General features: G+C 40.3%; 2 protein-coding genes across 2 annotated transcripts; both read right to left on the reverse strand.

Moving 5' to 3' along the window:
- Window positions 1-2,644: 2,644 nt before the first annotated feature.
- Window positions 2,645-6,378, reverse strand: LOC114911634 (putative olfactory receptor 52P1). Its single transcript, XM_029255570.1, has 2 exons — window positions 6,356-6,378; window positions 2,645-3,616 (listed from the first exon to the last, which is right to left on the reverse strand). The coding sequence occupies exon 2, from the start codon at window positions 3,605-3,607 to the stop codon at window positions 2,645-2,647; it is 963 nt and encodes a 320-aa protein (XP_029111403.1). The 5' UTR covers window positions 3,608-3,616; window positions 6,356-6,378.
- A 6,748-nt stretch (window positions 6,379-13,126) lies between these two features.
- Window positions 13,127-14,068, reverse strand: LOC114911635 (putative olfactory receptor 52P1). Its single transcript, XM_029255571.1, has one exon. It carries the CDS (start codon window positions 14,066-14,068, stop codon window positions 13,127-13,129), a length of 942 nt encoding a protein of 313 aa, XP_029111404.1.
- Window positions 14,069-14,426: the final 358 nt, after the last annotated feature.

The following is a 14,426-nucleotide window of genomic DNA, read 5'->3' on the forward strand; positions in this document are numbered from 1 at the left end:
AGACATATAGATGTAGGTGCTGGTGTGTGCACATGATGCTCCATTCAGTTTGTGTGAGTTTTGAATTCTTTATAGTGCATATGCATGTATTTGTGCATCCTACAACTGACTTCAGTATTTCTTTTTTATTGATTCATTTTTGTTGCACACCTTGTTATTACGTTATTAGTCAGCTGTCTAGATGCTGTGGGGTTAACTCAAACTCAATGCCAGAGCTCCCCCAGTGGAAGCTTTTATATTACATTTACATTTATTCACTTAGCAGACACTTTCCTCCAAAGCAACTGACAATGGATGCTGTGTAGTGTTACTAGCCCACACACCTTATTCACCAAAGTGACTGACACTGCTAGATACACTACCTACAATGAGTCACTCATCCATACATCAGTGAAACACACTCTCTTTCTCTCACTCACTCACTCACACACTATGGGGAAACCTGAACAGCATGTCTTTGTACTGTGGGAGGAAACAGGAGCACCCAGAGTAAACCCACACAGACATGGGGAGAACACGCAAACTCCAAACAGACTGAGCAGGGATTGAACCCACATTCTCTGCCACCACCGAGGCACTGTGAGACAGCAGAGCTACTCGCTGCGCCAGCGTGCTGCCCCTTCCACTTTTCGTTTACTTTCAAAACAGTATTCGAGGCCTCTCTCCCTTCAAAAGAAAAAATTCACTCTCCAGTCTGTCCATTTAAGGTCCTTACTCTTCTGAACTGACCACATCTGCTGCTCAGTGGGAGTGAGAGTGGGAGTTGGAGTTGGAGTGGGCCCCTGCCTGCCACACCCTACTTGTATAGAGCCTCAATGTTGCTAGACCGCTGTAGCCTGTTGTCCAAATGCACCCCCCTAGGAACTTGTACATCCTCACCGCTTCCACTTCTTTTGCGTTAATCCCCACTGAACATTGAATCTCTGTGAAATCCACCACAATCTCATGATATTTTTCAGTGTCCTGGTGTAGTTGCTTCCTTTTGCACTGCTAAAAAATCCTTTGCCAAGCTTCAGTATTCACCTTCTTATCTGTCTTTGATACTCCCATCTTTTGTGGTCTCGCCTGAGAACTTCTACAGATTACATAACTTAACAATGTACTCAAAGCCCAAGGTACAGAGGGTTAACAGGAAAGGAGCCAAGACTGTCCCTTGAGGGGCCCTGTGCTGCTCAGAGCTCTGTCTAACACTCAGAAGTACAGTCAAACAACCTGTTGTCAAGCAATCTATAATCTAGGACACAATAGGTGTATGTACTTGGACTAACCAAAGTCCTCTCCCAACAGCTCAGGCTGTGTTGTGTTGAACATGTCCTCAGAGTGCTGCCTGCCATGTCCAAGTGGGAGTAGGCCCTATTCAGCAGGCCGATGACAACTTTGTCCACTCGTCTAACCGAGGGACAGCCAGTAACGTAGTGGTTAGAGCTACTGCCTTTGGATCCAAAGGCTGTATGTTTGATCCCCACCTACAGTTGTAGAACCCCTGAGCAAAGTACTTCCCTAAATTGCACTAATAAAATTACCTAGCTGTAGAAACGGGTAAATAATTGTAACCTTAACTTTGTAAGGTGCTTTGGAGAACATCATCAGATAAATGAATAAATGTACAATGATTCAACTGTACCCTTGATAGGCACACTGAGGAAAGTCCAGCACTGCCCTGACCAAGGGATTGAAGAGTGCCAATACCAGCCTTTCTGCTTTCTTCAGGATTTTTGAGGTTAGATAAACAGGCTGATAGTCATTAGTTAGTATTTTTCTGCTGTATGATAATATTAGCTAGGTTTCGTGAAGTTCCTGCACCAGTATAGTGTTTAGCAGCATAACTATGTGTTCATAATTCACAAATGGTTAACAGGGTCTTACATGTTCTTATTTTATTATTATTCCAAAAACAATATCAAGCCAAGTCGAATAGGTTTTTACTGTCATTCCTGTATATAGCTCGTATACAGTTGAATGAAATGTCGTTTCTCCGGGACCATGGTGTGATACAGAACAGTACACAGGACTACATAAAGTGCAGATACACAAGCATGTGAGATGAGTGCAGGAAAATAAATATACAGAGCAGAACAGTGGATACACAGGACAATAAATATACAGGACAATAAATTAAGTCAACATGTCAATATGAAGGAGATAACCAAACTCCAGAGATTCCAACATGGTTTAATTTTGAAAAAATAACTCTTCATACTTAGCTGCAGACTTAAAGTTTAATGTCTGAATGAGAAAAAAATTGCCCCCCGTATCTGGAAATTTGCAGCCACTTGAAATAAAGGATAAAACAAAATATTCAGTGGTAATGACTGGAGATGAATGTACATGTATACTGAATAAAATAGAACTAAAACTTCAACAGGATCACATATTTATACTTGTAGAGTTGTACTGTATATTGCTTTAATGAGAAATAACACTTTTAAACATTTTTATTTCTTTTTTGTGCTATGCAGAAATAGCTTTAAAAATAAAAGTTGGAGCAACACACTCCTTTCAGTTTTCAGTAGGTATGTCATGTTCATATTGAATTTACATATCAATTCCTTTTAGAAGCAAGCCATCTAATATATATCCACTACACATGCATGCCTTTTTCCCCACCACTGATACTTTTTAAATTATACATAAAGTTTTTCATTTAGTGAGATGGGGTAATTTTTCCACATTTCAGTGCTTTCATCATGTGTAGCCTTATTTCTTTTGTCCTGATGCCATAAATAACAGGGTTGAAACAGCCAGGAATGAGCAAATACATTGTACTTATTACAGCACGGATATTTGATGAAAAATTGCTGCTTCCTCTGTATGAAAGGTATGATGTTAGGACAAAAATTAAACTCACGGTTATTACCATAATATGAGTGATACAGGTACTGAGAGCTTTTTGGCTAGACTTCCCTGACCTGAAAACAGAGACAAATATTTTTATGTAGGAGGCAGTTACTAAAAGAAAATCAACTGCCGGGACACAAAAAGTACCAGCCAGTCCAAGGATGTTGTTGATTCGTATGGAGCCACAGGCCAGTGTGACCAGTGCCATGTGTTCACAGAAACAGTGATCGATCTCATTGGACTGGCAGTACGACAGGGATCCAGCAAGGCTTATGACTGCTAGGACAAAAATGACATTTCTCAGCACAGGAACTAGGACAAATTTTAGGAAGGCAGAGCAGCTCATGTGTTCATTGTAACGAAGCGGTGCACAGATGGCAAAGTATCGATCCAGTGCCATCCACATGAAAATAGTGGACTGGAGGCCACCACCTGCATGAACAAAGAACATCTGAACCAAGCAACCCAATAGAGATATATGGTTCCAGTTTAGTAAGAGACTGAAAAGCATATGTGGAACACAGCAGATTATTATAGTAAGGTCAACAAAGGACATTGCACATATCAGCAGACACATGGGAGAATGCAAAACCCTGTTTGATAGGATTATAGACATAAGAATGATGTTTGTAATGACTGATATTACAAAGATGATAAAAAATGGGATGAAGAGAAGTTGCCTCCACTCTCTGGGTCCAGAGAAACCAATCAGGATGAAGTCTGTGTAAGAGAGATTTCTGACTGTGTATTCCTGCATGTTGCTGGACATTTGAGACACCTGTATGAAAAGATAAATGTAGACATACAATAAGAAACATTGAATTTCAAGGTATCAGGCACATTTCATTATTAGGAAAAGATGTCACGCTGCTATTTATTTTAAAATATAGGGGCAACATTTTAAAAAAAAAAATGTTGTTCCTATAGTTTGTATTATTTTGGCAAATAAAGAAATTTTCATTATAGGCGTTTATATTTTATAAAATTTTAAAATACTTTAACTAAAAATAACTGCAGAAAGTATTTCAGGCTGTAGGCTCAGTGTACCTCATTTCTTTTTGAGAAAGCCCATTCCACATCCGGAACACAAACTCGATACTACAATGAGGGTAGCCTTCCACTGCTTAAATCCACCTTTCTTTATTTCCCTGATGGATTGCAGATCATCGGGATAAAGTAATTTTTGCAGAAGTAAACAAGAGTCCTATTCTCCAGGTCCAAATCAGACCAAACCTATAACCCAAAGAGCTGCAGGATATCCAAAGGGAATAAGAAAAAATGTCTCTGTTGTATTGCAGTGCATAGGAATATTTGCAGCATCTCTCACTGTTTAATTTTACACTTTATCTGTTTAAAAAAGAAGAAAAAAGTTATCTACATACATAACTTATATGTTTGGAAGCAGTTGTTTTCATTTGCCTTAGCTATCAGAATGTAACCATATAATAGAGAAGTATTTATTTATTGTTTTAAATAATTTTTTTATTTCACCCTTTTATTAGTTGTGTCTCTCTTCCTACTAAAGAAAATTTTTGTTGCATTTCTTAGATGTATAAAATTATAACATTTATTTTATTGAACTTTGGATAATATTTGCAGTCAAGACTGAGGAAACTCCATCCATTCATCTATCCACATATTGACAACTTGTCCCATGCAGGGTAGTGGTAGTTTGCAGTCTGTGCCCGAAGCGCAGGGCATGAGACACGGTACACACTGGGTAGAACCCCAGTCCAACACACTGCAATCACAGGGTCATGCTAAAGGCCAATTTTTCTCACCAGCTCACATGAAACACAACTTTGGTAGCTAGAGGAAAGCATCCAGAGGAAAACCATGCAAACACAGGGAAAACAAACCTCAAAAAAACAGACTGAGCGAGTTTTGGGCTCAGATCCAAACTCACAGCCCTGGAGCTGTGAGGCACCACCGTTACCTGATGCATCATTGTGCTGTCTGCCTGGCAAAACTAATCAAATAAAAATAATCAGCATGAATAATCGTAACTATTGAGTAAATGAGGGATATGAATAATAATAAAAAGAAGTCAGGTGATTCCACACAAATGTAGTCTTTGGAACAATTACACAGATAACATCCTTTCATGGTTAAGGTAAGGCATGGGGTGGATAAGTGCTTCAGAGTTAAATTCAACCCAATGGCAACAACTTAAGTGGTTTTCATGGTAAAGAAGATATCAGAAGGGGTTACCAGCTGATTTCATAACCATTCTTGATTGGGTTATGGACAATGCTGGGAGAACATGGAAAAGCCACAAACCCTGAGTTGGATTCAAACCTATATCTAAACAAGCAGCTCAGCTTTACCCATTGTGCCATGCCATATTTCAGCTTGTGTTTAAAAAAAAAGTTTGAAGTTAAAACACACACACTAGCTAAATCACTTGTCTCAAGCGAGGTTGTGGCAAACTGGAGCCTAACCCAGCAACACAGGGCACAAGACTGGAGGGGGAGGGGAAACACTCAGGATGGGACGCCAGTCCATCACAAGGCACTCCAAGCAGGACTTGAACCCCAGACCCACCAGCGAGCAGGACCTGGTCCAAGCCTGCTGTGCCACCACACCCCCCTGAAATTAACATATCATTAGAAAAAGTTATATAGCTATGGCATCTACAAAATGATTTCACAGGCCTGAATGATTCTTTCACACAGTAAAATGTTCCTCCTCGTGGCTCTGTTATAATGTGGGGTGTAATCCTAACATGGATTAGGTGATGATCACCTCACAGGGAGAGGTAAGTAAATATTAAATAAAATAAACATTAAATAAAAGTAAATAAATATTAAACAATTCTGAGTGATAAATACATTCTGTGGTGGAATATTTATGATTTCAGTGCTTCTGTGATCTTCTAGAATGATGCCACAGTGCATGGGTAATCAAGGAATGGTTGAAAGAGTCTAACAACAATGTGAACCGCATACTGTGCTCCCAATCAAAAGATCTTAGCCCAGCTCAGTTATGAAGGGAAATTCTGGAGAGGTGCCTGAGAAAACATTTTCCACAACCAGAAAATTACAGTGACATATATTGGTGAATAGTGGATCCCTTCAATACATTTTTGGATGCTTAGAATCTGTGTGAAGGCACATTAAAGCTGTTAATTTTATCGCTTGGAGTAACTGAAATGCAGCACTATTAAACTTCTGAAATGGGCTTAATGTTGAATCCTGTTTTTTTTATTGCTACTTCTGCTCATTGGAGGTTCTGAGAAGACCTCCACAAAGTGCAGATGAAGAATCTAGGCCCTCAAGATAGACTGGTGGACAAAGAATTGTTCCTCACCCCACGAGGTTCACCTTGTTGGAATAGATGTACGATTCTCCCAGTGCCAAATAAGATTAAGACTGTAAATCTACGCAACAAACAGTTCTGGTGGCTAAGATTAATGGAGAATATCGAGTCAGTCATGGCTTCCTACAAAGTATGTGCACATTCCAAGGTTCCATAGCAAAAGGAAAGGAAAGTGACCGGAGCATTTGCCAATACCCACCTAACTTTAGTCCCACAGTCTCTGTAATTTCTCATAGACCTGTCAATTTGGAAAGTAACACTGCAACACTGATGGTCATAGGCCGATTCTCGAAGGGTTGTCGTCTCATTCCTTATAGCGGTTTCCCACGTCCCTGGAGACAGCAGAGATGCTTTTGTCAGAATGTCAAAGTTTTTGGTCTACCAGAGGACAGGGTCAGACAGGGGACATCAGTTGACATCCAGGGTTTGGCAAGCCTTCTGGGACCGATTATTTTGCCCTTGTATTATCAGCACAAGGCTTGTGCGCAAGTGGACCAACTGAATTAAAAAAAAAATGGACAGTGTCTTCACAGCTATTGTAGCCAAAATCATCATGATTGGTGCTACTTCCTCCTCAAGTCAGAATATTTGCTGAACTCCTAACTCCTTACTCCACTCCTGCATGAACTTCCCCCATTTTCAGTGTCTTTTAGATTAGGTCATTCCTCTGAAACCCAGGTTTCAGTCATTATTAACATGAAACATAAAGATAACAGTTCCTTCAAGAGAGCTTAATCCACATTATTTAGGGTCTTTCAAGACACTCAGACACATTGCACTGGTGTTTCATTGTTTGCAGCTGCCTCATCAGTACAGGTGGTCGTTGATTTATGTGACTTACAATGACCTGTACATCAGCTGGCTGTGCTGCTGTGATACTAGATATAAAAAAAAGAAAAAAAATTCTAAACTACTGGATATATATATAGACTTTTTATATACATCAGTTATGTTCACACACACACACACGCACACACTTCCTGAACCGCTTGTCCCATACGGGGTCGCGGGGAACCGGAGCCTAACCCGGAAACTCAGGGCGTAAGGCTGGAGGGGGAGGGGACACACCCAGGACAGGGCGCCAGTCCACCGCAAGGCACCCGAAGTGGGACTCAACCCCAGCCATTCCAGAGAGCAGGACCCGGTCCAACCCACTGTGCCACTGTACCACCCCGCCCCCGTGCCCCCCTCAGTTATGTTCAGTCTATATCTATTCTGTATGTTAGCAATTTTTCTCTCTAGACAGAGTCTCTCTCTCTCACACACACACACACACACACACACACACACACACACACACACACAGTACATACAAACCCCATTTCCAGAAAAGTTGGGATATTTTCTAAAATGCAATAAAAACAAGAATCTGCGATTTGTTAATTCTCTTGACCCTTTATTTGACTGACCCCTTAACTCAGCCCTTTTCAGTGTACAAAGAAAAGATTTTCAATGTTTTCACTGACCAACTTAATTGTACTTCGTATGTATAAAAAATTTAGAATTTAATGCCTGCAACACACTCAAAGCTGGGACAGAGGCATGTTTACCGCATTGTTACATCACCTTTCCTTTTCATTCCACTTTTTAATCGTTTGGGAACTGAGGCTACTAGTTGTTGCAGTTTTGCAAGTGCAATTTTGGCTCATTCTTGCTTGATACAAGACTTCAGCTGTTCAACAGTCTGTGTTCACCGTTGTCTGATTCTCCTCTTCATGATGCACCATACATTTTCAGTATGAGACAGATCTGGACTGCTGGCACACATTCTGTGCCTCACACTTTGAGTCCCTGAATCTTTTCACAATACTATGAAATTTATATGGTGAAAGACCTAAATTATTTACAATCTTGTGTTGAGAAATGTTCTTTTTGAACTGACTGACAATTCTCTCATGAAGTTTAGAACAAAGTGGTGAGCCATAACTCACCCTTTCTTGAAAAGACCGTGCCTTTAGTGGATGCTCCTTTTATACCCACTCATGATACCCTCACCTATTACCAGTTAACCTGTTATTGTGGAATCTTCCAAAATGGTGTGACTTGAATATTCTATAAACTTTCACTCTTATTTTGCCTCTGTCCCAACTTTTTATGAGTGCACACACAAACACACACACAGTCTGAAGCCACTTGTACCAAACAGGGTCATGGAAACCAGAGCCTAACCTGGCAACACAAGGCGCAAGGCTGGAGGGGGAGGGGACACACCCAGGACAGGATGCCAGTCCATCACAAGGCACCCCAAGCAGGGTTTGAACCCCAGACCTGCCAAGGAGCAGGCACAGGGCAAACCCACCACACCACACCACACCACACCACACCACACCACACGCATCCCCTTTTAGAAAATACAATGAAGTTAATATTTACAAAATACAATCAAGTTGGTCAGCCAAAACATTAAAAGTAATTTCTTTATACTTTTGTTCGTTAAATAAAGGTTCAAGAGAATTCACAAATTATAGATTTTTGCTTTCATTGCATTTTAGAAAATATCACAACTTTTCTAGAAATGGGGTTTATACATGTGAAAAAACCTCCCTCTCACCCCATATGAGGTGGTGTGTGTGTGTCTTCCTCAAGCTTGGGTCCTCTACCAGAGGCCTTGGAGTTTGAGGGTTCTGCTCAGTATCTTAGTTGTTCCTAGGACTGCCCTCTTCTGGACACAGACTTCAGATGTTGTTCCTATACCGTATTCTGCACAGATGTTCCTGTATGCTATCCCAGCCACTTGTTATGCCTCTCAGTGTACACTATGCCAGCTTGCATGTTACACCCTGCTACTATGTGCTGGACTGTTTCAGGGGCATCTTTGTGCAGCCTGCACCTTGGGTCCTGTCTGCTATGGTAGACCCCAGCCTCTGTGGATCTGGTGCCTAGAGGCTGTTCTTGCGCTGTATGATGCAGAAAGTTTTGATGTTTGTTGGATACTCAAGCAAAAAAAAAAAAAAAAAATCTGTCGTTTTAATTTTTTTAACGTGAGCATCTTAGCACCCTCACGACATCACCTGACTGACCAGCAGCATAGAATATACAGATAGACAGGGAATCCAACTAAATCGTTAAAGATTTGTTAGCCATTCATACCTTGCATATGTTCCTTCAAACTGAGAAAAACTAGAAAGTTAATGAAATGCTGAATGGAGTGTTTTTTGCATTAGTCTTTAAAGAAATGGTTTGTTCCAAGGTTCCTAAGAAGTTCTTGTTCATTGTCACTTATGTCCTATGCTCTATCCTTTACACATCTGTGGCTTCAGTACTTTATTATCAATGACCTTATACATAGACTTATGAGGGGGGTGTGGTGGCGCAGTGGGTTGGACCACAGTCCTGCTCTCTGGTGGGTCTGGGGTTCGAGTCCTGCTTGGGGTGCCTTGCGACGGACTGGTGTCCCGTCCTGGGTGTGTCCCCTCCCCCTTCGGCCTTATGCCCTGTGTTACCGGGTAGGCTCCGGTTCCCCATGATCCCGTATGGGACAAGCGGTTCTGAAAATGAGTGTGTATATATTTATTCATTTGGCTGACACTTTTTCACCAAAGCAACTTACAATGTTAAGGTCACAATTATTACATGCTTACAGTCATTTAGCCATTTATACAGCTGGGTAATTTTAGTGGATAAATTTGGTGTAAGTACATTGCTCAAGGATACTACAGCCAGAGATTGAACCTGTCACTTTTGGGTCCAAAGGCAGTAGCGCTAACCACAACGCTACCAGCTGTCCCATTATATATAATTTCAAAGACTTTTTAATAATAGCTTTTACAGTTTTTCACAGGTATTGAAATCATCATAACATATTTTTCTGAACTGGCTGATGATAAACATTTTCTTATGTTTGCTTTTGCTGATGGTTTGTTTTGCAGTTTTCTCTGAGGGCCTTTTTTTGGTTTTGGGTAATTTCTAATTCTAAGAATCTCAATTTATAACTTTGAAAAACTATATTAATTTGTTCATAGTCACTAAGTGTTTATCCATACAGGGTCACAGTTTACAAGGACAACCCAAGAAGTGTGTGGTTGATCACTTTTGGTGGTAAATCATGCTAAACACACAAACACCCGTGTACCTACATCATAACTAGTTGTAATAATTGCCTTTGAAAAGCAGGAAAAAACCCATACATTTTTAAACATATAAACCTGACATAGCTAGATCCAGGGTCAGAACTAGGGTCACCTCCCAAGAGCTATGAGGCAATAGTGCTACCTATTGAGCAACCAGGTCAACATAACAGTTTTTTTTAGCTGTTGTAACTGAAATATATCACTTCAGCAAAGTAATGAGGTTCACAAATGAAAGAAGCTAATTTAAAGACTTTATTAATTAATCCATTTTCTTTCTTCACTTGCAAGTCCTTTGTTTTACAAATGTAAGACAAGTCATTAACTCCAGCTGTTTGAAAGGACAATTTATAATGGCTACTCTGTTATTTCAACAAAGTACTTTGTGTGCCCAATTAAATTTGACCACAAACATCAAGAGCTAATTGCTGGTGGACTGTTTGTTTCAATCGTATGGGACTTCACTGCTCTCTTAGGTCATTTATTTCCACTATCCCATTAGAATATGTCCTCCCAATGGACAGTTGCAACAAGAAAGCTCTTAATGAGCTTGCTAGTCTGGACCTTGTATCCTTGTTTGAACAAATCTCTGTCTCTTGAGCCTATGTCTCTACTCCATATCTGTCTAACAATGATATATTCCATTTTCCCCACCCCAAGGTCTGCACAGTTGCAACTCAGAAAGTGACTCAGACCATTTACATATATCATGTTCTATGAGCTCAGGCAGAGATAACACAGTTCAAGTGCTCTGAAGCATCATGTAGGCTCACTACCAGCAAGGTGAAAGGTGGGGGATGCAATGTCAATTAAATGGCAGGCATGAGTGGCATGGAATTAATCAGACTGGACACTGTTAAGGAAAACTGGCTGTAGGAATATTCTTTGTTGGGAAAGGAGCTTGAGCTGGTGCTGGAGGTGGAAAAGTATTCATTAGATGCACTTGGTCTCACTTGTTCTGTGGACCTCCTTGGTGGGTGTGGAGGTATTCACAAGCCCTCAGCTGAGGGCTGTGCAGGTGGAATTCTTTCCAGAAAACAGGAAGGTTGTCTCTTTACAGTTGCTGTTCTTAGAGAAGGTACTTGAGAGGGTGCCACCTACTACCTTTGTAGTCCTCTATTTATTCAGGGAATGGTGGCGAAACATGACAGATATAGGACTCTCAGGGTCTTGGAATGAAAGACCTTACCATTCTCTGAGGTTTTTTGGGAATGATTAGCAGACTTCAGTTTTGGTCATTAAACAGTAGACAAGCTATTTTCCTTAGCAGGGTGGTTTCTCAGGCTGTGGAAAAACTCTAATCCTGTTTACATGTGTTTTTTACTTGGTAAAAGTGTATGACCCTGTCCCTTGGTGTCTATTATGGGAGAGACGACAGGAATATATGGTATCGAGGCCACTGATGGGTGGCATCCAGTCCCAGTAGTAGTTCAGTGTGAGTTTTATCCTTATTACCGACATTGTTAAACCTATTCATTGTAGGATTCGAACTTTGTATAGGTTGTGTTTTGTCCCATTCCTGTTCGTGAATTTCATGGACAGACTATAAAGAAGCAGTCAAAGCTCTGAGGGTGTCCCTCTGGGGGGCACTAGGTGTGGTGTTTGCTTTTTGCAGATTATGTTGTCCTTTTGGCCTCATGAAGATATGACCTTTGACACACACCCACTTAGTTTGCTGCTGGGTTTGAAGGGACTGGGATGAAAGTCAACAATTGCAAGACTGAGGTCAAAGTCCTCTCCCACTTTTTCAAGGTGAGGGGGAGGAACTGACTCTAGTGTAGGGATTCAACTATCTCTTGGTCATGAGAAAAGAGGAATGGGGATAGAGTCTGGAGTTATATACTCTTACTGTACCTATCTGTGGTAGTTAAGAGGAAGCTGAGTCATATCAAAAAGGACCCATCACACCCATCCTGTGCCTGCAATTTATCAGTTAAATATTCAAAAATGTTCAATTACTAATACACAGTAATATGTATACTAATATGTACAGTGTAACTGGAACTTAATGAGTCATGGTAGATATGAATATGTCTTTTACTAACATAATTTTATATTTCTTTGGGAAGGTAGTATCATATGAAAAAGGTAAATAAACATATGAAGTAGGGTCACTACAAATTTCTCACTTGCATCATTGCTTTCATAGCACCTCAAAAAATGAGATGAAATATTTTATTTTTCATCAGATAGAAAAGAATAACTCCTCCTTAAACTGAGCCAGTTTGACACAGTTTATTGACAAGAACAAGATATGATAGTCGTATAAATCTAGTACAAGAAAGGTTCACCCTAAGTGATTGTGGTGTAGCAGGAAAAGAAGAGAGGAATGCACCTCCAAGGTCAACCTGAAGTAGAGCAGACATTACAAAGATGAAGCCTTATAGCTTTGTACACAGTACTTTCACTCATCTATTAGCCATTCACTCCTTTATGTTTATTAAGCATTTGTCCAGGTCAGGGTTACAACGATCCGGAGATTATCCTGGAGTTGCTGGGTGCAAAGCTGAGGAGGGTACAACCTGGATGGGACATCAGTCCGTCCATCACATCACAGACACAGACATAAACATACGTATACATAATCAGATATTACTTGGAATTTAGCGACACTAATTCAGCTGAACTGCATGTCTTATGGCTGTGGGATGAAACCTGAGCTCCAGAAGGAAACCCGCACACATAGAGGGTACACTCACAAAGTCCTCACAGGCAAAACTGGACACAAACCTACACCTGAAACAGCGCAGGCATTGTGAGGTGCTGCCTGCTGCACTACCATGCCACCCATTATGTAATAAAAACCTAATCAAACATGTTGGGCAATTAATACTTTTGATCTGTTCATTACCATTATCAGGAACTGTGTTTTTTTATATATGTATTTTTTATGTTGTATGTTGTCATGGAGAAATTTTGCGGCCCACTGCTTTCATCAGTTGTTGCCTTATTTCCTTTGTTCTGATACCATAAACGATCGGGTTGAAACAGCCAGGGACAAGCAAATACATTGTACTTATCATGGCACGACTGTTAGATGAGATACTACTTTTTATTCTGTAGGACAGAAACGCTGTTAAAACGAAAGTTAAACTCACAGTCATGACAATAATATGAGTAAAACAGGTACTGAGAGCTTTTTGGCTAGATTTACCTGACTTAAAAACAGAGGTGAATATTTTAATGTAGGAGGCAGTAATCAAAAGAAAATCAGCTGTTGGGACACAAAATGCAGCCACTAGTCCAAGGACATTGCTTATGTGTATGGATCCACAGGCCAGTGTGACCAGTGCCATGTGCTCACAGAAACAGTGGTCGATCTCATTGGACTGACAGTACGACAGAGATGCAGCCAGGCCTACAACTGCTACGACAAAAAAGGCATTTCTCAGCATAGGAACTATGACAAACTTCAGGAAAGCGGAGAACCTCATATGTTCTCTGTAGTGGAGTGGAGTGCAGATGGCAAAGTATCGATCCAGTGCCATCCACAGCAAAATGGTAGACTGGAAGGCACCAGCTATATGAACAAAGAACATCTGAACCAAGCAACCCAAGAGAGATATATGGTTCCAGTTCAGTAGAAGGCTGAAGAGCATGTTTGGAACACAGAAGATCATTACACTGAGGTCAACAAAAGACATTGCACATATCAGCAGATACATTGGAGAATGCAAGGTCTTGTGTGATATTATGGTAAACATAAGGATTAAGTTTGCAGCTAAAGATAGCAAGAGCATGAAGAGAAAGGTGGTAAAGAGCAGTTGTCTCCACTCTCTTGGTCCTGAGAAACCAATTAGGACAAAGTCTGTGTGGGAGAAATTTCTGACAATGTATTCTTGCATGATGTTGAATTGTTACCTTGAACAAAACCTGGATAAGGAAAGAAACAGGGTTTTTTTTTCTCGTTCTCTGTAAAATGACTAAAACATAAGATAACACTCTTTTTCTATTAATTTAAATCAAAACAAGTACACTATACACAACAAAAATATGACACCATTTTTGTCTGGAATGCTTGAAAAATGCTTCTACTGGAAATATTTAACAAAAATTTATGCAGCTTTTTCATATGAACTGCTTTTGCACTCAGTCACAAGAACACATCATTGAAAAGCTAATAAAGTTTATCCCCCTTAGAGTATTTTTTTATGATATAATTGTAAAAATACTTAAGTAACAATTTCTGTGTAATATCGTGCA

Source organism: Scleropages formosus, chromosome 10 (assembly GCF_900964775.1).
Source record: "Scleropages formosus chromosome 10, fSclFor1.1, whole genome shotgun sequence".
NCBI classification, from domain to species: Eukaryota; Metazoa; Chordata; class Actinopteri; order Osteoglossiformes; family Osteoglossidae; genus Scleropages; species Scleropages formosus.

Coding starts and splice junctions, on each gene's coding strand:
- LOC114911634 (XM_029255570.1), bottom strand. CDS start 3,607: ATGTCCAGCAACATGCAGGAATACACAGTCAGAAATCTCTCTTACACA.
- LOC114911635 (XM_029255571.1), bottom strand. CDS start 14,068: ATGCAAGAATACATTGTCAGAAATTTCTCCCACACAGACTTTGTCCTA.